The sequence below is a fragment of the Amblyomma maculatum genome, chromosome 7 (genome assembly GCF_055883805.1).
Source record: "Amblyomma maculatum isolate TAMU_Amacu chromosome 7, ASM5588380v1, whole genome shotgun sequence".
Taxonomy (NCBI): Eukaryota; Metazoa; Arthropoda; class Arachnida; order Ixodida; family Ixodidae; genus Amblyomma; species Amblyomma maculatum.
In genome coordinates this window covers 112,112,577-112,139,766 of record NC_139350.1, presented here as the reverse complement: position 1 = coordinate 112,139,766, position 27,190 = coordinate 112,112,577, and the positions used below count along the sequence as shown (strand labels likewise).

Here is a 27,190-nt window from a genome sequence, read left to right as displayed (position 1 = left end):
CGCGATAGCGTGGGTAATCAGTCCACATATAAAGCCCCGCTTTCAGCAAGCCGTATGGGCGTGCCTTAGTGGCCTATACAGGTAGCGTGATTGCCAGGGTCCTGGCAGGCTGATTCTGATATAACTGTCGCGTGTGAAACGAGAGACCCAAGTTGGCAGCTCCTGCCAGGCCTAAAGTAATGTGTATATAAGCGTATTCTTTTATCTTCTTTTTTTACCTTTATAATGGCACATACCCACGAAGGGGGATTGTCCAGGGCAGGCCATCTGATCTATTCTGAAAGGCTTGCGCTTCTCCCCTCGTCCTCTTCGCGTTCGCAGATGCGGCGGCGTTAAGTCTGCTCTAAAACGAAGTGTTGATAATCACACCACCGTGTGGCCTCAGCCCGTAACGCACGTACAAAATGTAGTGACCGTCTGCCGAACTAACACCACATTGCGCGCACTAAAAGGAAATAATAAGACCAATAATCTCCCTGTTGCATTTAAAACTAAATATTTTGTCTTATACTCTACTCAGTACCCAGCGCAGGGGCCGAAACAGAAGACAACGAAGATATAGCTTCACGCGATGGTTCACGACAGAGCGCTGAGGGCACAACAACCACGCTCTCTGTGCACTTCGGCACCCCGCTCGGTGACGCCATGTCCGCTTTGTTCTGGAATCTACTGCGGCCGGGCGACCCTAGCTACAGTGACTGCCGGGTCGTGACTGCCGACGGCGGCAAATTCATTGCCCATCGGGCTTTGCTCTGCAGCAGCAGCCCCTTCTTTCAGGCAGCATTCCGCAATGAATACGGGTCCCGTAGAGCAGTGCTACCCATGGAGGTCTCGGCGTCCGTTTTCGAAGTCCTACTTGGCTTGTGCTACAATGACGAGGTGAGTCTCGGGAAGAATGGCGAGGGAACTGAAGGCGGGAACAAAAATATAGGACTACCAGTTAGGCGTAATATTCGCCCGCGGGCAATAGAAAAGATGGAAAAAGTTAATGTCCGTTTAGCGGCGCCTATTTAACGCGGTAGCCTTACAGGTAGAGTTGTCCAGAAAATACGACTGGACAACTCTACCTGTAAGGCTACCAGAAAATACGACTCTTTTTAAGCGAAATATCACAGGCATTGCTCTCGCAGGTGGAAGCTAGTTGGTGGCATAACCGGGCAATGGTTAAGCTTCGGGATATCTGACGTCACGCGACCACATGACATTGCTGTACAGGCAGAATCTGCCAGGTCGAGCATATACTTTATAATGGCAAATGTCATTTGAGAACCAGCCTTCTAACGCCTTTGATTTTAAGTCACATATTTTACCGCTAGGCAACGGAGAAGCGTTCGTAGGTTTTAATTTAGCCAACTTGATATCAACGTCGGCAAGACTTTCACGCACGTGCATGCTAAAGAGAGAGTGGAAATATTAGAGGAAAGGATCACGTAGTTATTAAGATGACATGTAGCAAAGGGAACATACGAGAACAAGGATCCGGAAGGAGAGTTGGCAAGCGGTACGTCATACTCTGAAAGACATAGCTTAAATGCCGCTACGAATTTCCATGTTTCTAACTTTGGAAAACAAAATTCTGTTCTATAATGACAGATACGAGCCTGATAGGCTATGACATATGCCGCAATGTAAAAGTTATTTTCTCATAATTGATCTTCATTTGTTACGGATGATGAATGCGAGCCATCAAGTACTTTTTCGACGGGGCTTCCAGAGTTGTAATACATGCTGCATGTCACTGGAAGATTTACTACACGAGCAGATGGTCACCGCCATATTTGCAGCTCACGTCATATTCTCATCCTCACATATAAGTCATTGCAAGTTGTGGGCCCAACTATTCCTATCAGCCATTCAGCTTTACCCAATGTACCCATATGAACATTCGTACAGTCGACTAACAAAGCATACGGCTTAACCTAAGGAAATGTATTATTTAGTTCTGTTATCACTAAGGTCGGGAACAAAATCCCTAAAAGTGGATAATTTTGTTTTCATAGGAAGCTGCAGACGTGTAATTGGAGGCTAAAAACAATGACAAGATTAACAGTCTCTTTCCAGACTTGTTTTTGTGGCTGGTAGCTTTGAGGAAAGAAATATTCATGTCCCTGGTTCTAAGAAAACACAACAGTTGTCAAGTAACTTTAACTCGGCAAATATATTAAGCATAACAATCATTCGTCTGCTATTAAAGTTTTTCCGAGTTAACAGCAATATATAAGCAGTCCATGAGCTCTTCCATGCCATAAAAACATTTTGATCCCATTCGTTAGTGACATTTCTCAGAGAACGGGAAATTGATTATCAGCAGTACCTTTTCTTTTTGTGAGAAAGCTCATTTTGATGCTGTCGCAGCTGAATATCAACGATGACAACGTGGTAGAGGTGCTACAAGCGGCCGACATGCTGCTTATGGACGATGCACGCGACCTTTGCATCGACTTCATTTTGCGAAAGCTGGATGTAGACAACTGCCTCGGTGCGGCCGAACTGACCCAGTGGTACCACTGGCCGAGGTTCCAAAAGACCGTGTTCGCGTTTATTCGCGAACACTTCTACGCGGTGAGCGAACACTTTTGTGTCAGTCGTTGATGAAATATTAGCGTTGCTCTCTGACAGTCCGCAGACAGGGCGACCATCAACAGCAAGCTCACGTAAATATCTTTGACTGGGCGTGGGGAGTAAATTTACTGCTAGGATGAATGTTACGCCGTCAATGTAAAATTTGATGGCATATAGGATTGTAGTCCTCTCCCTATAGTTGAAGTTCTGCTGAGACCCATAGAGCTGCTTGCTTATATGAAGATGAAATATCGCTAGCACAATGCGGTGCCTGACTCCAGTGCCAGTGAGACGCCCGATTCCCACCCTTCCTGTTGCAGTACAGCTTACCATCACGTGGGAGGCAGCGCGATGCCTTCTGTATTTTTTTCTGCTCTGACGGCGGCCCTTCCGAACGTCGTCCTCTGGCAATGCCTGTGGCGATAGGCCACGAGGAGTGGTTAGGTGATGAAGGTGCACAATTGGAGGTACATGTATAGTCGGTTTAAATTCGTATCACAAATTCGACTACGAACTGTATGCCTATTACAATGAGAAATGATATCACACAGCCCGGAGCGCTGCGCGAGCAACAGTTGCTTCAATATTTGATACTAAAGAGAGTGAAATGTTGGGACACTTTGAGGTTCATCACGGTCGCCTTACAAGAAAATGGCGCACCAGAGACGACAAAATTAACAGGAGCCCTCCCACAGGGGATATCTGTTGAGCAGTCGGTGGCCACAGGGACGAGGGTACCTATCACATATTGTTTTCTGTTATGTTCACGTCAAAAGTTCACATGCGTTTTGCGCCGCTTCCGGCCCATGCCACACGTGAGCCAATTACTTTCGCTTAGGAATAAAGTCTCAATTTGAGAACATACTTAGGCTTGTCAGATTGGAGTGCGTCGAGACTCATGTGAAGGTGATAACAGCTATTCTTCTGAATCGTTGTGGTTTAAATACATGGTGACGCTATTATATTTGAGGCCTAATGGAATATCAGGTGGATTTGTGAGCTGCTCTTGACACGAATGAAAGTTTTCTTATTGTTCCCTAGGGTGACGAGGAAAACGAGACGGCTGGATCAGCATCGAAAGGTGCATCCATGCTCCTTCTACCTACAGGTGCTCATCGGATTAGAGAGAAATGCAAATGTTCCCCCAGCAGATTTTGTGCACATTTCCAGGACTCATAGAGGAAACATTAGGAAGCATGATATCTTCTTATATTGATTGCAGTGTATGTTTGAACACTTATTGGGATCAAGAATGAGAAATTGAATCAGGGAACTGAGATTTCAGGACTTCAGTCTCAGTATATGTTTGAAAAACTGGCTCGTTTTTTACCTTGCCGCAATTAGGTTATTGGCGAGATTGCGTGTCATGAATGCCACGTGTTTTCCTTTCGATAATATGGTCGGGTGTCGAAAAGTAATTTTACCGAAACGATGAAGAGCAGAGCCTTAAAAGACTAACAAAGTGCTCTCTAGACATTAGGTGCTATCTCTATTAGCAATGATTTGATGCAGCGTTTTTTTTTCGGCCATATTTATATCCTACCTACGAACCCCATAAAGTATTGACGGTGTAAATAATTTCTCGAATGTTTTTGCATTCTTTATAAATACCAGACTTCCTAATTGTATTAGCCTTCCGCGCACGATTAGCTTTGCTGTTGAGGGTGAATGTTTGTCCATAATATAAGAAATCTACTGTAACATGAATATCATCGTAGCTTTCTTTTGCTGCATATGTTTTATTTTCGCAATTTGTGTCCATTCTGTGCAGGTATGGCAGAACAGCACGGAGTTTCCGAAGATTTCAGCAGCACTGCTTGTCGAGCTGCTTTCCTCTAGTGAGCTTAATGTGCGGGAAGAGACAGACCTGCTGTACGCCATCTATCGCTGGTTTACGCAAGAACCTTCGCATGCAGAGGAACGGGCAGCCAGCCTGCCCGCACTGCTACAGTGTGCTCGTATCGGTGTGTGCAAAGAATCGTGAGTACTTTCTTCGTATATACAAAGGCCTTGGCCGCACTCATGACTTGTCTGCATTACTATGAATGACTATTCTGTATCATAAACAACTGTCTCAGTTGGCCAACAGCGCTCTATTAGGTTGTGTTCTGAAAGTACCCACTGAGACCCGCTTCAAGACAGCTGCGTTTTGTCGCTCAACTTTTTCACCAAAAATGTGGGCGCCACCGATTTTTGAGATATGCTTAGTGGCGTCCGTGCTCTGCACCTACAATAAGAACAACGTGGTATATTCGTGCTTTCAAAGTCTTTATTGTTTAGCAATATGGATCAACAAATTTACAGAATAATTGATGTTTTTACCCAGCAGTTACAAATGCAATAGATATTGGAATTTAACCCGCTGTATGAGAGAGGAAACGCCGTTGATAAGTCTGTGAAATTGGGACCTCAACATTTGATGCTTTCAACTACGTGCGCCCCCCCCCCCCCCCCCCCCCCCCACAAGTGCCAATTGATAATAACGTGTCTGAAATCAATATAGAGCTCAGCATTGGAGGAAGGCCCGCAGATTGTAAAAGTTTCGTAACCTATCCTTTCGAGACTTACAAAACACTGTTGACTGACATATAACTCTTTTACAAAAGTGAAACATTTTGCCCCTTGAACTTCTTTAATGATGCAAAACTCTTGTCCATAGCTCACTTTAGTATTGATAGCTATGTTGGTGAACAGAAGGATAAAATCTGAAGGAAGTAATTCAGAAAAACAAGTCAGAATGTTCGAGAACCTGACAGCAGAAGAGGCATCCCAGTATTTTCAGAAAACAGTTTCTCAATTAGTGATCCTAATTTTCTCAAAGCATAATACAGGCGTATTTCAAATGTAAAATATGCATTTTCTTGGTAGTTAACTATTGTGCTTAAGTGGGTTCCTCCAGACTCACAAAATGTTTCAGCCGACAGAAGTTCTGGGCTAGCAAAATTAGCTTCGTACTCTCTCAAATATCTTTTATTAGAATCTGAGTTAGGGATAGACAAAATGCAGACATAGACGAAAGACAGCATTCAGTGAATCACTGCCTAAGGACAAAATGAGCGAGCCACCTTACTCACTTCCTAGGTATGTTACAAGTTATCAATAGCAGACATCCCGTAACTCAATAAGAGTTTTAAACACTGCTCGTTAAACCACAAAATGCGAACCAATCCATCAAGGTTGTCGCACGCTTGTGTTGTGCAGTGCACTGAGCGAGTTCCTGCAGCTGAACCCGGATGTGGCCTACAGCAACGTGTACCAAGTGGCAGTGTGCGAGGACCTGCGGAGGGGACCGTGCAGATGCAATGCTCCATCTTTACCCCTGCACAACCTCGAAAGCGTCACTCCGGAGGAGAGTAAAGCACTCGCCACCGTGTCTACAAGGCAGGGCGAGGTGACATCGAGTGCAGGCATTGCCTCAAGGGTGCCTAAGAGTTGTGAGTTATATCTGAAGTTACTCCGTGCCAGTCGCGGAATAGTGTAAACTATTTTGTTGATAGATTGCTCCAAAGCAAGCAGTTTTCATGTACCTGATGCGAACTGAGTTCGCTTTTACCCACCGAAAAGACACATCACGTTGCCACAAATGAATTGTATCTTTATTTATTCATTGTTCGACAGCCGCTGGCATGCGACGTTGTCACTCTGATTCTGACATAAGGTAAGATGGAGCCCAAAGTCAGACTCCGCCCGCACCACTAATGTATCGCGGGGTCTGATTCTGACACTCGTATCAATTCTGTATTCTTTTTTTTTTTTGTTTATGCTCGTTGTTGCGAGAGACAGGTTTATCAGTTTCTTTGTCGCGAATGAAGCGCCGAGATGTGTCTCGAAGATTTCAACCACACGAGTGTTTCTGCATTATTCAAGATTGCGCTAGTCACTGGTTGCGCCTTCATCTAGGTTTTTCTACGCCGCCTTTCAATTGAGCGTTGACGGGTGCGACGGGCATTCTTAGTTCGACGACCAGAGAGAACGTTTGTTGCCATCGCCGCCATCTAGTTGTTCAGTTGTTTTGTGGGCGCAAGTCAGCTCAATAAAAATTGGATTTCAGTGCGATTATGCATGTCTTACTTACGGCCTTGCACCCCCACCTGATATATTGCTGAGGTGCTCTATCCTGATATTGTGACATACCACATCTGTCGAGCACTAAGCACCCTTGCCTTTTGGTTTGGTCTGGTTTATGGCGTTTAACGTCCCAAAGCGACTCAGGCTATGAGAGACGCCGTAGTGGAGGACTCCAGAAATTTCGACCACCTTGGCTTCTTTAACGTGCACTCACATCGCACAGCAAACGGGCGCCTTGCTTTTCGCCTCCATCGGAAAGCGGCTGCCGAGGTCGGGATTCGATCCCGCGTTCTTGAGAACAGTAGTCGAGCGCCATAACCACTGCGCCAACCCGGAGAGGCCTTGGTTTTTGTATAAACCCTTCAGCGCCCCAGCTTCCAAGTACGGCCGGACGAAAATGGGGAAGACTGGCTCGAACTGTTTGAAAACATGGCAACGTTCAATGCTTAGGACTACGAAGCGAAGCGAAAGCAAGTCTATTTTGCTCTTGAGGATCTGCCCGAATATGGTTATAAAATAATGAGACCACTTTGAAGGATTGGGAGACTTTCAAGAAAGTGTTTTTGACGGCCCTTGCAAGTGTCGTCCAGAAGAAAAGAGCCCAAGCCCTTCTTGAATCAAGATTTGAACTCCCAAATGATGCTGTCTCGGCCTGTGTTGAAAAGATCAAACGCTTCTTTTATCTGGTCAATCCAAACATGACGGAAGACGAGAAAGTTAAGTTTTTGGTGCGATGCATCAAATAATAATTTTTCGCTTAACTCATCGGAAACCCACCCCTAACCGTGGCCGAATTCGAACAAGAATCATTCTCAGTACAACAAACCCTCGACGCCCGGACTCGACAGTACAGCAGGCCCCTCCAAGTGTGTGCAAACAACTGCGACGCCAGAGCTACAAGTGCGTTCGAGAAGAGCTTCGCCGATGCCTCCCATCGCCAACGGTGCCGCATGTTGTGTCTCTCACTGACGTCATTCGTTAGGATGTCCAGCAAGCATTGAACGTTCCTCAAGCGACCTCCTCGACAGCTCCAACGCCAGAAGAAACTGCAATGAACTATTACCTTATTAAGACAAAGCTAATCAGTTCGTGGTCATCTGCCGGCTCAGTAATACACATACCGATACAAATTTTTTCAGGTATAGTGTATGTATAGGCCGGCTCTTTAACTCGTCTCGATGAAATCTACACACCTTTGAGAGTAGGGCTGCCACACTCTGCTGAATGCTACGCTTTGCTTTGAAATTGTCTAGCGGTAATCACACTGCATCAAAAAAAGAGCGCGAGTGGTAGGAAGTCCTGTGATAAGAAGAGTTGTGACAGAAAATGCTAACTTTAAACTGGCGTTCAATTAGCGGTAAGTTAAGTAGTTGTGTCAACCGTTTAGTTCCTGAAGAAAAAATTTACGAGACTCTTCGGCTCCCTCTTTAAGGGTGTGATGATACTGCTTTGATGGCTCCCACCTAGAGATCCAGTTGAGTATTCTATTTCGCGTACAACCATTTTTTTGCTTACTTCAACAATGATATCGTATTTTGTGCCTATATTATCAAAACTAGGGTGTACACAAGCCGCACGTGAAAGTACTAGAAGACATCTATAGTGGCAGCAAAGCAACCATAGTTCTGCCTAAAGAAAGTAACAAAATTCCCATAAAGAAAGGTGTTAGGCGAGGAGATACGATCTCCCCAGTATTATTCAGAGCTTGCGTAGAAGAAGTATTCAGAGACTTAGAATGGGAACTGTCGGGTATAAGGGTCGGTGGAGAACACCTCAGTACTCTGCGATTCGCTCATGACAATGGTTTGCCATATAACTCGGGGAATGAACTGCAAAGAATGATTGATGAAATAGCCAGGAATAGCAGAAAAGTAGGTGTAAAAATGAATATGCAGAATGATAAGGTAATGTTCAATATCCTTGGTAAAGAACAGCTGTTCGGAGAAAGCATTGATGCACTGGAAGAGGTAGGCAAATATGTCCACTTAGGGCAGGTAGTAACCGTATATTCAGACCATGAAAACAAAAGAACTAGGAGGATACGATAGGTATGAAGCACATTTGGCAAGTATTCGCCGATATTCCTAGCAGCTTACCGGTGTAGCTCAAGAGGAAAGTATACAACAGTTGCATCTCACCAGTACTCATTTATAGCGCTGACACCTCGAGACTAGCGAAAAGTGCTATACTTAATTTGACAACGCAGAAGTCTATGGAAAGAAAAACGGTAGGTGTAACGATAAGAGATTGAAGTGCTAAGAGTGGGTCAGGAAAATAACTCGAGTGTATGACATTCCAGTTGAAATCAAGAATGAGGGCATGTAGTGCGTAGAGAGGACAACCGATGGTCGCGTAACAAATTGGATTCCAAGTGAAGGAAACCGCAGCAGGGAGCGGCAGAAAGTTAGGTGGGCGGATGATCTAAAGAAGTTCGCAGGGGTCCCGTGGATGCAGCTAGCACAGGACCGGGTTACATAGAGAAGTATGGGAGATATCTTCGCCCCGCAGTGGGTATAGTCCGGCTGCTGCTGCTGCCCTCACATGTATTCATGGCCATGGAGTAGGCTACCATGCAGTGTGAAAGGCCAACAAGCGAAAACACGAAGCCCCGCTTTAGCCAAGCAGTAGGAACATGCCTGAGTGTCCTTGCGTTGATTGTCTCATTCAGGATTTTCAGAGTCCCGTAGGTTCCAGTCTCATCTAAGCCTGAATTCTGCTCGAGTAGGCAGCGAAATGAACCATGTATTGAGACGTCATCGAAGCCGACAACTGTAGTTTAATGTCTGAGCCATGCAGCCAGCCGAATGCTTCTTTGCAGAGCCAATGCACGTGATTTCGCCTTTACAATAGTGAAGCCGACAGCGCTGAGGGCGGGTTTTATAGAGAACGGTCCCTTTAACGCTGTCGCATAAAATCAACCACATGGAAGAAACGTGTGCCTACCACAAAAGTTTGAAAGCTAGATGTGCATTTCTACTAATTTTGGATTATCTACAGAAAAAGTTTTGTGAACGCAATTTTTGAAGCGACAGTGTTAAATGCCTGATCTGTGAAACATCTGGCGCTTTCGGCGTTGACCGCGAGAGATCACGGCTCTTGAAAAGGTAATTTGTCTTGTGACCTGCTCGAACACAAATTTGTCGAAGAATTGCGCAGCGTAAGGAGGCCACGTGATACCACAAAGATGCGAGGAAGCTTCCAACTCTGGGTGCTACTGTGAGCTTGCTTAGCAATCAACCTTTCAAGGCTCTTGGGGGCCTGTTTCGCCAGGCTATTTCTCCACGTAGGCTCGTGCGTACGGCTTGTATGAATGGGAGCTGATGGTCGGTTAACGCTTATGGCTGGTATTTTGACGATGTGGTGGCATTGAACTCTATGCTGATGGCTATGCATATCATATTAGAGGCACAAACTAGGAGATTGTTGTTTAAGTGACTAGTTACATGCACACGAAAGAGGAACCGGCAGTGACACTGCTTACCGAAGCCTCAAAGCTATCGCGTCATGCCACTGAAAATTAAGATTAGCGTCCCTTATAATTTCTTCGCTCTTATCTTTGAGAGCAGTATAATAACTGACTAATATTTCTAGATCCCCCCTCGGCAGCCTGTTTATGTATTAATTTTCAAAATCTCTCCTACTGTATTTTTGAGCCCACTTATTTCCTGTGAGCGCACGATGAAGTTCAGAAGCCATATTTTGCTGCTCATCAAAAGCCTATATCAACTGCGTTAATATTATCACATGACAGGAAAAGTAGAAAAGTAGGCTTGAAAATCAATATGCAGAAGACTAAGGTAATGTTCAACAGCCTCGGGAAGGAACAGCAGTTTGCAGTAGGTAGCGAAATACTGGAAGTAGTGCACGAATATGTCTACTTAGGACAGGTAGTAACCGCAGATCCGGACCATGAAAAGGAAATAACAAGAAGAATAAGATTGGGATGGAGCGCATTTTGCAAGCACTCGCAGATTATGACTAGCAGCTTACCGGTATCGCTCAAGAGGAAAGTATACAACAGTTGCATCTTGCCTGTACTCACCTATGGGGCTGAAACGTGGAGGCTAACCAAGAGAGTTCTACTTAAGTTGAGAACAACCCAGAGGGCTATGGAACGAAAAATGGTATTGGTAACATTAAGAGATAGAAAGCGTGCAGAGTTTGTCAGAGAAATAACTCAAGTTACCGACATTCTAGTAGAAATTAAGAAGAAGAAATGGACATGGGCAGGACATGTAGTGCGAAGAGAGGATAACCGATGGTCGCTGAGGGTAACAAGCTGGATTCCAAGGGAAGGAAAGCGTAGCAGGGGGCGGCAGAAAGTTAGGTGGGCGGATGAGATTAAGAAGTTCGCAGGGGTCAAGTGGATGCAGCTTGCACAGAACCGGGTTAAGTGGAGAAATATGGGAGAGGCCTTCGCCCTGCAGTGGGTATAATCAGGCTGATGATGATGATGATGAATATTATCACAGAACTTGGAGCCTCAAAGCTATCGCATCATGGCGTTGAAGATTAAGCTTAGCGTCCTTCATAATTTTCGAGGTTGTATGTTTTATGATCACTATGATAACTGACAAATATTTCTAGATCTTCCCTCGGCAGGCTTGCTTCTGTAATAATTTTCAGTTTTTTTTTGTTTCACTTATTTCTTGTAGGCGCAGGAGGACGTTCAGAAGCAATATTTTGCTGCTCATCAAAAAGTTATATCAACTCCGCTAAACTTATCACAGAACTTGGAGCATCAAAACTATCTCATCAAGGCACTGAAGATTAAGCTTAGCGTCCCTCATGATTTTCTCGCTTGTATTTTTTTGGGAGCAGTATGATAACTGATAAATATTTCTAGATCTCCTCTCGGCAGGCGTGTTTCTGTAATATTTTTAAGTTTTTTTATGTTTGACTTATTTCTTGTAGGCGCCGGACACAGTTCCGAACCAAACTTTTGCTACTCATGAAAAGATGAGGCCAAGTCTGTTAAAATATTATCATTAAACATACCTTTACATCTTTAACCTTTTAAATCGCTTTAAATGTTTTTTTCAAAATCGAAGCCCAGTGTGGTTTCATCCCTTTAAGCACTTGCTTCCAGCGCAGGAGCTATTTTAGAAAATATATATGCCTCGCACCAATCTCATCGAAATGCATAACATTTCACTGTCGCCTCATTATCAAAATGCGTCGCTCAGAGCCGAACCAGGTGTCTCCGTAACAACGTCGCCCCCAAACAGGTTCTTTTTTCTCTCCTAACGTCACAAATGTGGAAGCGAATCTAAAGTTTCCCAGTGCTGCAGTCAAAACATGGGACTCATTACACATACGTATCCACCTAAGCAGAGCCACACAGCTGTAAACCTTACAACGAAATTTAGTAGCTGAAAAAATTTGTTTTCGTCCTCGGTTCCTCCCGGGAACAAATACTTTACGAAAGCAGCCTCTCTATCATTTGAGCCGGCCGCAGCGGTTACCACTTGGCGGGGCTCAAGCGAGCTGACAAACAAGTCCAAGTGACAAAGTGTCGGAGCGCTGTTATGTCAAGTAGTATTCTTTCCAGATTAGCTTACATCTGTGACAGCTGATCTGTATTCTTGTTTCTGCATGCGGGCAAGCATGTCCTCCACATTGCTAAGCTCTCGGCCTAACATCTTGCACGGTAGCCGCCAAACACGTTGCTGCTGTGGCACCCAGTTTATTTCCTTCCCTCTAACCATAACCTTTTTTCGCCCGTGGTATCCGTGCTGAGAGCTATTCTCGTACCTCCATCATTTAGTTGCACACTTCTATGGCATCGCTGTGTACGTTCCAGATAGGTATCTACAATCTGTGCTTATCGTGTCTGTCACCTTCTTGTTGCTGCGCAGCCACCGGCTACTGGTGTGCCCTCTACTTCTGAGCCCTGTCTCTTCCGTTTGGCACCTTCCATTCTCATCGTCTGCAAAGAAAACGAAGCATTTTTCTCTCCACCCGGCAAAATTCGACGTTACATATGATGCATATATATATATATATATATATATATATATATATATATAAGCGGCGGAGGATGGGTAACCGCTATGAGGAAACGACAAGGTGTAAAGAGTATCAACAGAGTACGGCACAGGCGATTAGAGACGTCATGCTCAATTTGCGTCGAATGATGCGTGAAATGCCCGTAGAAAGTAATCTCTAAGTTGAAAACGCAGCGTCAGTGCTGTCGCAGTTGTAATAAAAAATCACAATCATGTCTCTTCCATGAGTTATTCGCAGCTCACATGGCGTGCAGGTATGCAGATGTTAGTGTAAACTACTTCTGTTCACTTGAACAGAATTTGGGTTGAGCTGGTTTTTTTATAAAAAGAACGAGTTTTGAAATGAAAATGCGTGAATGCACTTACTCTCTTCCTCTACTTTTAGATCATTGCCCTCTAAAAAGGGACGAGACTGGAGTTCATTTCAACGTTGCTATGGACAGTGCTAGACGAGTTGGCAGAAGGCAAACTCCGGAATTGCTAAAAAAAATGGGAATGATTGGAATCAAACCCGACATCGTTGGATCCTGAGTCAGACATGCAACGCCCTTAGGCCACGCATGGACTTTCATATGGTTTTGTTAAAGCACAGCTTTGGATTAGGGTTGGTTGTCCTTCCACATAATTTGCTATCTTCCGGCCCTTTGCGGTCTGTGCCTGAAGTAATGGAGGCGCAAATTAGGAAGCAGAATAAAAATTAGTTGGGGCTTAGCTTTAGTTAAGCTCGGTAGGTTGTTAAAGCAATATTAGCTTGGCTGCGCTATAGTTCCGTTGCCGTTCTCCTCCTGTTTTCTGAACGCGTCGCTGCCGCCTAGTGCATTTCCAGATTCTTGACTGCTCAGTGAACACGTCGACAGAGTGTTTACTGTTCAAAGCGTCCATTACATTCCATTCGGAGTCTGCCGGTTGAGGACGATTCAAGAGAAGCGCGACGCGCTCATCTAGCTACATTTTGAGCGCACCGTCGAGCGAGACGCTGTTCCCGTTCTCCATTTGTCTCGGTAGCCCGCTGTCGTTTCCTGGCTTCATCGAGACGACGTGACTTTTCTTTCTGTTTATCAGGATGCATAGCGAATGTCTAAGCTGAGCAAGCGCGAGCATTTATATACCCATCGTTTTCCTCCTCCTCCTCTCAACCGCGAGAGAAGAGGTGACAGCAGCGCCTCCACTCGGTAGCAGTGTGGCTCCAGCTGCAGCGCTTCGTGCCTACTGACCCCCGCCACACTACGACTCGACTTGGTAGCCTATCTCTTGCAGCTGGTCTACCGTCACAGTGACGTCATCATCTCATCCGCGGTTCGCTGTGCCTGCCGACCGCCGCTACCCGACGGCTCGACTTAGCCCATCTCTCGCAGCTGGTGTGACATCACAGCCATCTGGGTCATTAAAGGTCAAATGTGCCTACCGGCCGTGGCTACGCCAAGGGCTGATAATGGGAGTAGTATTGCTTTTGCAGTAAAAGCAATAAAGGGCAGGTGCGCGAACGTGGTTGGTGTTAGGGGTTTAGGATTCCAAAGCGACTAGGGCTATGGGTGACGCCGTTAGAGGGCCCTGATATTTCGACATGTGATGCTTTAACATAGCGCAGTATACGGGTGCCTTCTTTCTCGCCTGCATCGAAAAGAAGCCTCCTCGGCCAGGAATCCACCGAACATCCATGGGCAGAGCAGTCCACCACCCTAACTACTGCGACATGACCGCCGGTGCACGAACATGACCCGAAAGGGAATCTATAACGGTATCGCGTCATTCCGTTACAGGTGGAGCTTAAGTGCCCCGAAATTGTTTTCGTGGTGAAATACATTTAGGCCACACAGAAATGTACTCACGTCACTCATGCGACGGCTGGTGTCATACCGGTGACGTATAATGGTCAAGAAGTGAAAAGGACTGAGTGCCATTTGAAGGATGTTTATGCGGGGAAAATACTGAATGGGCTCTAATTGATTGTCAGTATTTGAGCGTATTCGCATGACAGGAAATAATAAAAAGCTGCTTCAATAAAACATGGTGGTGGGCTAGTTGGTGAATCCTAATTATTAAGGAGGCAGTGGATAAAGGAGAACCATAGAGAGCACACGACACAAAAGAGCGTTGTTTTGTGTCTTGTCTTCTTCTCTGGTTAACCCTTTCGCGCTGTTTTCTTACCAAACTACGGTCGATCATCTTGCTGATATCAAGGTCAGAACAATCATAGAAGCATACAGCTTCATTTTGATTGAGGAGTGATTGTTAATGGGCATCCTCTTTACGAGAGCCATGCCCCCAGTGTAGGAAATGTTTCATCTCAGTTGAAATGAAATGGTTGGGTTCAGTCGCACGTTGACAACTGAAACTTATTCCACCTTGTACAAATCGCATTCGGCTCTGCAATCTTCAGCTCTTGACTCTCAAGGAAGACAACGAGAACGCAGAACGCTCGCTCCGACGCTCGTGCGTGTGCTGGAAAAAGCTACGACTGATCGCCAAAAGTTCTGCTCAAGCGCTGCGCAGCGTCCTGCAAAAGATAATTGATTACAAGTGATGAAAGTGACAGCATTCCCCTCACCCTAGAGCTCCGCAGCAGAGCATTGCCTACCACTTTTGCGGTGCCTTAGAATGTCACTCAACTAATCCACGCCTTCCATCGGCTGTCACCTTTTCCGGAGAAGTGCGGCAGCTTCACCCAGCCATCTTCAGAGGCACAGACGACATATATGTGAAAAATTGGTTGGCGCCATTCAAACCCTAAGAGCGTGCTAGTAGGACGACACCGTAACGTTCACCAGTGTTATATTTTATTTGAGAGATGTGGCCAGTCCGTAGTTCAGCAACCCCGAGGCTGATATCTCTAGATGAACGGCTCTCAAGCAAGCCTCACCTAGGTTTTTGGCCGTCCGCTGTCCGTAAGCTTCGCGCCTTGAAACTCTTGCGAAGTAGGGCACAATCAACCGTTGAAAACTTCTTCAGCTACATCAATGTTCTCGTTGACCATTGCCGCGCATAAACCCTACCACGAGCGAGGCCGAATAGATCACGAACCATATGAAAGTCATTGACGGTGACTTCTTCTTTATGCTCGTAGCCAAAAATCCACACTCTGTATCCGATGTCAACAGCTCCTGTCAAATCTTCGATGAGCTGCACAAATGGCGGCTTTCAACACGACGATCTATTCTTCAAAAGGCCACGGTACCCAGCTACCTCTCGCAAGGGAGGGTGGTCTGGACCACCAATTGATCCATGGGCACTTTCAGCAGTTTGTCTGTGAGGAAGGCGCACGACAGCTATTCCTTGTCTGTCTTTCCACCAGCGTCCGCTCAGCAACTCAATGTCACCCTCCAGCGTGTCGTACTGGAGCCGCTCGTTGGGGCTGTCACCTCCTTCTCAGCAGGTCCGGTCGCGGCTCCTCTCATGTGTGCTGATGTTTTGGTGCCGTCGTGGCCCTCACCTCTCGCCCGTGTCTATAGCGCCCCTTCCTCCTGTTCGAACCCTAGCAACTTTCAACCCCCGCTTATCGTTCGGTTGGCCGTCCTCGATCACAGCCGCAGCATCTAAACTCCTAACGCACGCAAGGCAACCGACTTATTTGCTATGCTTGTGGATTTGTCGGCGACGTGGCTTATTTGTGCCCAGTCCTACGTAGAAGCTTATGCAGTCCCCCTAGCCTGTATTCCCTTAGCTTCCTTCACAATATCTTTCTTGTTACGATCTCCGCCCCCACCGCTGGCTATCACCTGGCCGTGATTACCATTCTCAGATGTTCCGCCACCAACCAGCCGTTCACACAGAACACTAATGGTCGCAGTTCCAGAGGCAAAAACTTAGCCATCAGGGAGTAACTCGAGACCTGTTACCGTGCTCGCCAATTCGCTCAAGGAGTTGCCATCGAAGCACTTGTCGGCACTCTTGCAAACATTACCGTTTTTAGTCAGCCCTTTGTCGCCGCCTCAAAAGGTGACGCCGCTTTCTGCCGTTTCTCGTCGCGCCGCCAACGCTCAGGACATTTGACCATTAGCCGCATGCACCACCCACCTTCTCATCAAGGATGTTCTATATGCCATAAAATTTATTGCCCTTGTCTGCTCAACTCAAGATGACATGCTTCGTAAAGCTTCCTATCCAATCATCCTGCCATAATAGACAGCACCGGTACTCGACTTGAGTTATCACCCCTCAGCGCTGCCTTGGACATTTTCGGTGCTGCTGCCGCTGCCGTGGTCGTCGCAGAAGACACCGACGTTCCTTCTTTATTCTCAGTGCTTTTGCCTCTTGCTTGCAGGGCTATTTCTGATACCAGTGTAATTTATGCCCCTTCGTTACGATGCACTGACCAAAGCTCCGTTTTGCTTCCGTATGCCGTACTTACTTTTCGTAGCTCAAGTGCGATTTGTGTTTGCAACCCATGCCCCTGCCCTACCCCTTACTACATGCCAATCGCTTGGTAGTGTTGCCTTGCTCCATCCCACTGCTACCTTTCGCCTCGTCGATAACACCGCCGGCCTTAACATCAGTGCCATGATGCTACTTCCTGTCGCCACGCCATCCTTCCCGAAAATTTTTCCCGGTCCATTGAGGCTTGCCTGAAGCAAATGCAAAGTGCCCAACTTGTAGCCTTCTTAAACGTTTGACACATTGGTTTGATTTGCAGCTTCCTTCCTTGGACGGCACAACTACCGTTACCTACCATATTAATTCCCGCACCCATGCCCCTTAGCGCCAACGTCCGTACCACGTCTCCACTGCTTCGCTCCGCATCACAGATGAACAGGTGACCGACATGCTCCAGTGATTCAGCCGTCGCACAACCTTTTGGCGTCTCCAGTATCCCTGCCAAGAGAATAGACGGTGCCATCCGATTTAGTATAGACTAGCACTGACTGATCAAGATCATATGCAAATACGTTTACCCTCTCTTTCGTACTGACGACACCCTTGACTGCCTGCAGGGAGCTGTGTTTTGTTCATTAAACCTGCGTTCTGGTTACTGGCAGGTGCCGATGGCAGATGCCAATCGCCAAAACACCGCTCTCGTAACTCCCGAAGGGTTTTATAAAATTCATGTCATGGCATGTGCCTCGGGCCTCTGCAATGCCCCGCAACCTTTGAGCGCTGGATGGGCAACCTACTCAGGGGGCCCAAATGGTGCACATGTCTCTGCTACCTACCTGCACGGATTATTCATGTTGGCTCCAACGCCTTGAGACAATTCTGCGATGCCTGACCGATGCTGGCCTCCAAATAAATTTGAAGTGCCGCTTTGGAGCCCCACAGCTCACCATCCTCAGAATTGGTTCAAAATGGCGTTCTTCCAGATCTGGAAAGTTGTTTGCTACGACAGAAGTTCCCAAAAACACTACCATGAAAGAACACCGCAGCTTCTTCGGCTTGTGCTCTTACTTCTGTCGTTTAATTCGCAATTTTGCCGCCATCATCAAGCCCTAACCGAGCTTTGTCGAGTCACGACCTTTCAGCCTGGTCGCTGCAATATGATGAAGCATTCTTAGAAATCCATGGAAATCCACACCGATGCTAGCGGCGTCGGCCTCGGAGCAGCACTCGCTCAGTGGAAGTTTGGCTTTGACGAGTGCGTTATCGCTTACACCAGGTGGACCCTGAGAAAGACTGCAGCTAATTATTTGTCGATGAGGAAGAGCGCTTAGCCATCCTCTGCGCAAGTGACAATTTCGCCTGTACTTGTGTGGGCTCTCATTTGATCTCACCGATCATCACGCTTTCGGCTGGCTATCTGTCAAAATCCCTCTGGTCGACTGACGCTTTGGACACTGATTCTTAAAATACGACATTGCCGTCTCTATTGTTCTGGCTGTAAACATGCCGAGATGATGCCCTCTCACGTTCTCCTCTGCCGTTTGAAATCCCTCCCTCTATATCTATCCTGCATCATTTGTCCTTTTAACCTATCGATGACTTCCAAGCAAAACAGAGACATATGGATCTCTTCCTTCCTGCATCTCCTATCTGGCCAATCGTGACGATCTTCTTCCCGCGCTTTCCATAGTCAGTCCCACCAATTCGTCATTAGGTACGAGCTCCTTTTGCCATAGGAAATACCTCCTGGATGGTCGAAAATGTCTGATTGTCATTGCGACCCAATTATATAATTTGCTAGCCCCCACGATGATCGACAGTCTGTATACTCCGGCTTATTGGAAGCCTGTACCCGCTTGCGACAGTGGTACTACTGGCGTGGAATATACCGTTATGTTCGCGGATACATCAAGTCCTGCTGTGAATTTTATCACGAAAACAAATGAGCTCTCCAGCCCAGCTCAACCATTTCAGCGAGTGGCAAGTTTTGCACGGCACTGATTTTATAGGATCCTGTGCACATCAACCGACAATCGCTCGATATTGCTTGGAATTGTTAATCTTACACGTGACGCGGAAACGTCGCTTTTGCCATCAGCTATAGGCCACGACATTGCCTCCTTCATCCTCCATCAATTCATTTTTCGCCATGGGCATCCCTAACAGAATGTGATGTCGTGTCGATTCACCGACTACTAGCAAAACAAGATAAAATTCCTGGTGTAATTTGTCTCTTTGTGAAGCAGCCAGACCGCGATTTCTGGTGGCAATGCAGGGAAGGTTGCTTGACTCAAGCGACACAGTGTTCATCCCGGAAAACTTGTCAAGACGGGCGCGTGCACTCTTAACCGAAGCAAAACTCTTGGCGAAAAGGAATGACTTCAAGTTTGTGTGGCATAGCAACGGCCGAGTTCTTGTTTGCAGGAGGGACGGGAGAGTACAATAGCGATTGCCAGCGTAGACGATCTCGATAAACTGAGGTAAGAAGTTTTTTGGAACAACATGGAAAAAGTCATACATTTTACCTCCTAGTTTTGGGAACTGCTTAGGGAAAGAATATGCTAATTCTTTGAAATATTTTTATGCCAATGCACGTTCAATCAGAAACAAAGAAGGCGTTTTGAACCTTTTTTTGAACAAGTGCAGAGAACATTTGATGCTGTAATGCTGACAGAAATATGGTCCACTAATGAAGCAGATGCCTATCGCCTATCGTCTTATAAAGCAGTATATGCCAACCGGTCAACGGGGCATGGTGAAGGGATTTGCATATTAGTTAATGATGACATTCCTTATAAGCTTATTCAAGATTACTCTGCAATAACCCAGAACTATGAATTTTCTTAGCCAGGATACAGACAACTTTATTGTCTGTGTGTTATTGTCCCCCAAATGATTCTGTTGTAGCTTTTCTAGAACATTTCGAATTAATATTGGGGTTCGTTACTGAAAATCCTTTAGATTTCTTTTGTGGACGATACATAAATATCAATATGCTGCAGAATGACTCCGTAAAACACAAACTTGATATTTTATTAAACGCCCGCGGCTGCTATAACGCCGTTAGCCTCCCTACCAGAATAACTGAGACTACATCGTCTCTAATTGATGTTTTTATGCACAAATATAGGTTCTCAGGAATCTAAAGCTGGCGTATTTGCCTTTTGATCTGAGTGATCACCTGCCAATATTTTTCTGCTCGAAGAGGTATGGCCGTCGAAAACACACTTCGGATATCCTTTTACTTCAACCTATAACATGCCGTAGCCTTTCAATTTTTCGCGAAAAGGTAATTTCCACGAGTCAGGATTTCATTTACAGCGCTACAGATGCAAACTGCGCTTATGATGCATTCATTTCAAACTTAAATCGATTTACGCAGCAAGCTTTCCTTTCGTACGTACCAAGCGCCGCCGAAAGATACGTAGGCCTTGGAGAAGCAGTAAGCTAATAAGCAAAATAAACAAGAAGAACAAGTTATGCAACCAATTCATAAAGTCTAAGGATATTATTTTACTCAAAAAAGTTAAGATATACCGAAATAAAGTAGGCAGTGATCTGAAGTAGGCAAGGCGTGCCTATATGAATAAATTATTCAACTCTGCTGTAGGTAGTGCGGTTGTATTGTGGAAAAGGTTCAACTTTGTGCTAAAGCGAAACGTCGGCACTGAAAGAATTGAAAAAATGGTAATCAATGGCTCTTAGTTGTCCTCGAAGTAGCTTGCTGTCACTTTTAACAAATATCTGATGTACGCTGTAGAGAGCAATAGGGTTTTTAATGATCTTCAGAATTTCTATAGCAATGGGACCTCCATTTTTCTTGATGCTGTCTCAAACGAGGAAGTGATCAAATTAGTTAGGAGCATGAACAACAGCAGAAGTAAAGATATTTACGGGTTCACTGTTTACCAATAAAGCATGTTATTAATGTTCTCGCGCCTTGCCTTACGCACATTTGTAGCCTGTGCCTTTCCCAGGCTGTATTTCCGTCTAAGATGCAAGGAGCACGAATAACTATGCTGTTTAAGAAAGGCGAGAGAAAGGATATGGGGAATTATCGCTCCTTTTTAATACTTCCTGTATTTTCGAAGGCTTTCGAGAAGGTTATTTTAAATCGATTAGATTAGTTTGAACCGAATCATAACCTCCTAGTTAACTGTCAGTTCGATTTCCGGAAAGTTCTCAGCACAGAATTCGCCCTGCTTGCCCAAAAGGAGTTTATATTATCTAAACTTGAAGACAGCAGACTAGTCTTGGGCCTTTTAGTTGATTTCACTAAAGCGTTCGACTCCTTAAATCATTACCTACTAATACGAAAGTTGGAGCATTATGGCATTCGTTGACAAGCAGCATCTCTCATAGAATCTTATCTATGTAATAGAATTCAAATTGTAGGAATTAATGGCCATTTCTCCGACCCTTTACAAGTTTGCTGTGGTGTACCGCAAGGAAGCATTTTGGGACCTGTTTTGTTTAATTTAATTATAAACGACATCGTAAATGGCTGTCTCGCAGCTAACACAACGAAAACAAAAGCAGTTCTGTTTCGCCCTAGAAACAAGAGCATAATAATAACGAAAACAATATCAATGCGGACCATACCAGTAGAAATCGTACCAACATTCAACACTCTAGGTGTAATCTTTATTCAAACCTTTTCATGGCATGCGCATGTAGATTTCCTTGCAAGTAAACTGGCGCAGGCAGTGGGGCTGGCTTATAGAAATAATTTTCTGCCACGCAATATTGTGACACTACAGGTTTTCCCACTGAATTTAATCCTTGTGCCAGCGGAAATAATGTGAGCGCCAACGGATATAATCTGCGCACCGTGTAATTTAATTCAAGTGCCAGACACTTAATCAAGGCGCCAGCGTATTTAATCCAAGCGCGACTTCAAATAATGCCAGCGCCAACTAATTTAATCCGAGCTCCAGCACCATTACTACAAGCGCCAGCAAATATGATCCGGGTGCCAACCAATTTAATCCACATAGCGGTAGAGGGCTCCAAATCACGAAACATGAATTCCAGCAATAAATCGAAATTGAGATCACATTGCAGACCATGCGACGAGTAAGTGAAGCGTCAACTTATAGGATGGCTTTCGTCAATATTATGACAAACATTTTTTGGATGCAAGTGTTTTAAAAAGTCATTTATAACGCACAACCTCGGTACTGAAATACCGCAGGGTCCCAGAGTTGTGGCCTACTAGCCACATATTCCAAGAGAACCAATTAGCCCACAAATGTACGCACTGCTGATTACAGAATGTATATGAAATTAAAATATCTGCGATGAAAGACGCAATTATTTTTTCACGCAATTAAAAAAAGGTTTAATAAATCGTACCTAATTTAGCTATATGTAATTTCATCAGGCAAACATTACATAGCCAATGCCAAAAAGTTCCAAAGCAGACGGCAAGTTTTGCGCCTCCGTTTACTCGGTGCCGAATTGTCGTCTGTTTTTGCGCCATGTTAGGAGAATGGACGAAAGCACAGAAATAGAAATAGGTGTTCTTTCTTCTGCAAGAAACAGAAATGTTTTCTCAACAGCATAAAAACAAAAACTGCTAGAAACGCAGAAGACAAGGAATTTCAAAGCAGGCGGCAATCTCGGCGTCTCTGTTGTGTGTTCCGCATTTTAGTCTGCATTTGCACGACGGAATACAGCCGGACCGTGCTGGTGTGCACTAGTATAGTACAAGTTCAGCCATTTTTCATGAACGCGCATTATTTTCTTCCATGGAAGCCGACGAGCAGTGCTCTGGCATCCTAATCATGCACCAAGGTGCACCAAGACTAAAGAACAGCATGGGTCTCTGAGCATGACACGGCCACAATTCTCGAAGTGTCGAGGCGTGGAGGAAATGTGAAAAAATTAGCAGACACGCTGGGCATCAATTTAAACACGACGAGATTCATTGCAGCGAGCGATAGAGAAACGTTGAAGAAAGGTGGAACATCGAAGAAATTTGGAAATGAGGTCGCAACGGCTCTAAACAATATTGTGGATAACAACCCTGCTTTCACGCTAAAGCAAATAAAGCAAGCGGTGGAAGAAGAATTGCCGGGAATCGCCATCAGCACAAGTAGCATTGATCGTCTACTGGATTCGCACGGTTACTCCATGAAGTTGGTGACTCAGAGGCCGACTGACCGCAGCAGAGACGACGTGAAACGCAGCCGCAAAACATACGCGCAATGGCTGCAGTGTGAAGCACCTCGCTTGTGAAAGTTTTACGTCGATGAGACTAATTATAACATTTGGTGTTCAAGAAGCTTTGGCCGGGCAGTTAAGCAACAGCCTGCGGTGCAGACGACCACTGCCATCAAAAGAGCAAACCTTAGCATTACCGCCTGCATGTCAGCAAGTGGTGTCGTACATTCGACGACCGTCCACGAGGTTTACCGGGTCGTGTTCAATGAATTTTTGAGCGACATATCAGCCTGTGTCGAAAGTGAAGAACCTGGTTCTGAAGCGGTTTTAATTTTTGATAACGCTCCAGCACACAGTCGTGCGGAACGGGCAAGCCTGGCCAGTCAGATGCACTCAATCAAGCGGCTGCCTCCTTACAGCCCGTTTTTCAACCCTATAGAGGAAGCGTTTTCGAAGTTCAAGTCGGAAGTCAAAGCTTTCCCCAGCGAGCGGAGGGGCCTGGTGCTCATCAACCCGCCCGGAATGACTAAAGTGGACCAACGGCGCAGTTTGTTTGGTTTGTTGCTCGACGCGGCCCGACACTCTATGCGGCAAATACAAAGGGTGGAGCGTGCTACGTTCGACCGCCATAACCGTTTTTTTATACGGGCAGCTTTGCGTGAAGACTATATGTAAAACGTGCCAAGTTACACTTAAAGCTGTCTAATGTCTCCCAGAAAATAAAATTGCATTTCATATTTGGCTGCTTCTGTGCATGTACGTGCCTATAGTTTGCTAGCAAACTGCGCCGCTAGGCTTGCCGCGCGGGGAAATGAAGTGCTGCTACTAAAGTTACCATAGTGAGAGGCCAGTAGCTATTCCTGGCCTTGGGTGTCAGTTCCGCTGGTGTAGTTGAACTCGACCGTGTCACGACCAGGCTGAATGCAGGGCAGCGCGTTCTCTATTTCCGTTGTAGTGGCCGTGTAAAGTTGAAAAAGCGGTAAACTGAAGTAATGTTTTCCTGGCTCTAATTCTTCTCGCCTGGACCAGCTCTATTTTACCCTAATCCTTCTTTTCTGCTATAATTATGTTAAATCATGATTAGAAACAGAACTACATTTCTGCACCGGTGCAATTTCATAAAAACAGCCGGCTGTTGTGTGAAGGCCGCACTTCTCATCAGCATGCAGATTCAGTGCATATGACAACCCATGATAAGCAGCAGTGGTTAACCAGCCAATTAGAAAATGAAACTCATGTTTATTCACTTGTCATGCGTCTAAGCTAAAAGCTTCAAGAGACGTGTCACAAAAATGAATTTTTTCAGCTACGCGTGGTTCCTGGTTGTTGCAAGATATAAGAACCAAGCGAAAGAGTGCATGCAGATGTGACGCTAACTCGTCGCATGGTCTGCAATGTGATTCAATTTTGATTTATTTCTTGAATTCATGTTTCCCGCTTTGGAGCCCTCTACCGCATTCATTTTCCACATGTAGATTAAATTGATTGGCACCTGGATTAAATCCGCTGGCGCTTGTATTAATTGCGTTGGCAGTCGGATTAAATTGGTTGGCGCTGACATTATTCGAGTTGGAGTTTGGATTAAATATGCTGGTGCTATGATTAAATGCTTTGGCACTCGAATTAAATTACACGACGTTTAGATTATATCAGTCGGCGCTCAGATTATTTCTGCTGGCGCTAGGATCAAATTCAGAGAGAAAACCTGTAATTTAAAACTCCCTATTTTCATCGGAACTTAAATACTGTGCCTTAGTTTCGAGTACAACCACTTAAGAAAACACGCAAAACATTTGTGTTACAAAAGCAGTTTCTTCGGATTATTGAAAATGTCCCACGTTATTTTCATACTCATGATCTCTTTAAAAAATACATTATTATGCTTAAGATTATCGAAGCTTACGACTATCGACTCTGTATGCAACTTAAACGAGATTTCATAAATAAGTCTAAATTTCTGGAGTCACTAACTGAACTGAAAGTAAGCGACAGAACGTACGCTACACGCAAAAATGAACAATGAAAGGTACACACATACAGATAAAATTACGGTTTCCCAACATTACACAAAATACTACCACGAACATATCTGGATAGAAAACACATTAAACTTAACCAATCACTTATAAAGACCTTATAAAACATTTTTTGTCCATTTAGAGGCGTGCATTATTTTCCTATGCTAGACTTCTGCACTAGTGTTGTATGAAGTTTTTTTATTATGTATTTTTTTTTCTTATTCCATTTTCCTCTCCCTGTGAAGAATGTTGTCTGTTGCAAAGCTATGCTAATTTTAGCGTGTATACTTTGTGATTGTATATTTTCTGCACTGCCGATGTGAGGCCGTCATTGTTATTGTTTTGGGGGCCTGCGGCCTTGTCAAGTTGTCATTACAACTAACTCTTCTGTGCTCCCTCATCCTATGAACACATTGGGTGTAAATAAACATTATTATTATTATGATGATGTTCTGCTCTGAACTGAACATGTTATAACTCGTCATAGCAAACACAAACTTCTCTTTTTAGGCGATTTTAATACTCCAGGTATCATCTGGAACTCATTTACTTCTTCTCACAATAATCATTAAATATTAAGTAAATGTAGCATACTACTTGATTTTGTAGCCTTTAAATTTTTGCCGCAACACAATTTCATTGAAAACTGCTGTGGTAATATTCTAGATATCTGTCTATCGAATTTAGAAAGTGTTTGAGTCTGGAGTTCGGACATACCGTTTACTCGCTGTGACAAATTTCATCCTCCACTTCTTGTGACTACTTCTGTCTGTGCCTCATCCTCTACTAATTCAGATCGCGCGGGGAATTCGCCCCCTTTCGCGTATGCTTATGGTGACTATGTCGGTATCTTCAATTTCTTCTCTTCTGTCGACTGGACCCTTTTAAATAACATTAGTGATGTCGACGGACAAGTCAGTCGCTTCACTAAAATAGTTCTTGGCGGTATGCATCAGTACATACCTCTGCATACTCCTACTCGTAGGAAGTTTCCTTTCTAGTTTTTCGGAGAACTGAGGACGGCGTTAAAACTTCAGGAACGGGCCCATCGTAAAGCGAAACGCCCCGGGTTTGACAATTGGGCAGATGAGTTTCGCCGCTTGCGTTCTCTTTGCAAACGCTTATACAAGCGGGACCACGACTCTTGAGTCTTTAGAGAGGAGTGGCAGAAATTGTCCGAGTCAGTTCTGGCGGTACGTTCGCAAGCGTTCCAAAAAATTGGATTCCAGTATCAACTTAGTTGACTCTCAGGGCTCGGGAAGTCGGGATGTTGCCAACAGTTTTGCCCAACATTTTTCCTCCGTATACAAACCTCCACACTGCGATTCCGTATTCCTCCTATCTGCTGCACCATCTAATTCCTTTCTCTTTGACAAGAATTTAATAACTGCGAGTCTTAGGCGTCTGAGACCATCTTTCTCTCCTTGACCTGATGGCATTCCAGCCGCCATAATATAAGCCTTCAGTTGTATCTTTGTACCATTACTGATTGCTATATTTAATAACTGTTTGCAAAATGCTGCCTTTCCTCGCATGTGGAAAATAGCACGCGTGTTTCCTGTCGTCAAGTCAGGAAACAAATCTCATGTTTCTAATTATCGTCCGATTGCTCTTCTATGTGCAACCTCTAAGCTTTTCGAATTAGCTTTGCACAATGTACTTTCCTTTCATCTCAAACATGTCATCATACCGAATCAACATGGCTTGATATCGGGTCGCTCTACCTCAACCAACCTAGTCACGTTTATGATATATGCCTCTGCAGCAGTCCTTCAGAGAGGTTAGGTTGACACCGTGTACTGTGATTTGAGCAAATCTTTCGACGTTGTTACTCACGCATTACTACTTGAAAAGCTTCTACTCTCTGGTGTCGAAGTCTCAATCATAGCCCCCCTACGTAACTATATCCTTGATCGCTCCTTCTTGGTCAGTGTCAATGGGCAGACGTCATTCGTTTATCCTGCAACCAGTGCAGTTCCTCAAGGTTCTGTATTAGACCCGTTTCTCTTCTCCGTTTTTATTAATGACGTCTCCTCCGTCATCAACAACTCCTCGTTT

The 27,190-nt window shown here is 45.0% G+C and overlaps 1 protein-coding gene across 1 annotated transcript in view; it reads left to right on the top strand.

Moving 5' to 3' along the window:
* Positions 1-645: 645 nt before the first annotated feature.
* The window catches only part of LOC146184436 (kelch-like protein 18), a 49,089-nt gene continuing 22,544 nt past the window's right edge, over positions 646-27,190 (top strand). Inside the window, exons 1-4 of the mRNA XM_084608534.1 lie at positions 646-879; positions 2,356-2,562; positions 4,334-4,542; positions 5,764-5,996. Of these exons, the coding sequence (XP_084464660.1) occupies positions 646-879; positions 2,356-2,562; positions 4,334-4,542; positions 5,764-5,996 (883 nt within the window). The remainder of the gene's footprint in view (positions 880-2,355; positions 2,563-4,333; positions 4,543-5,763; positions 5,997-27,190) is intronic.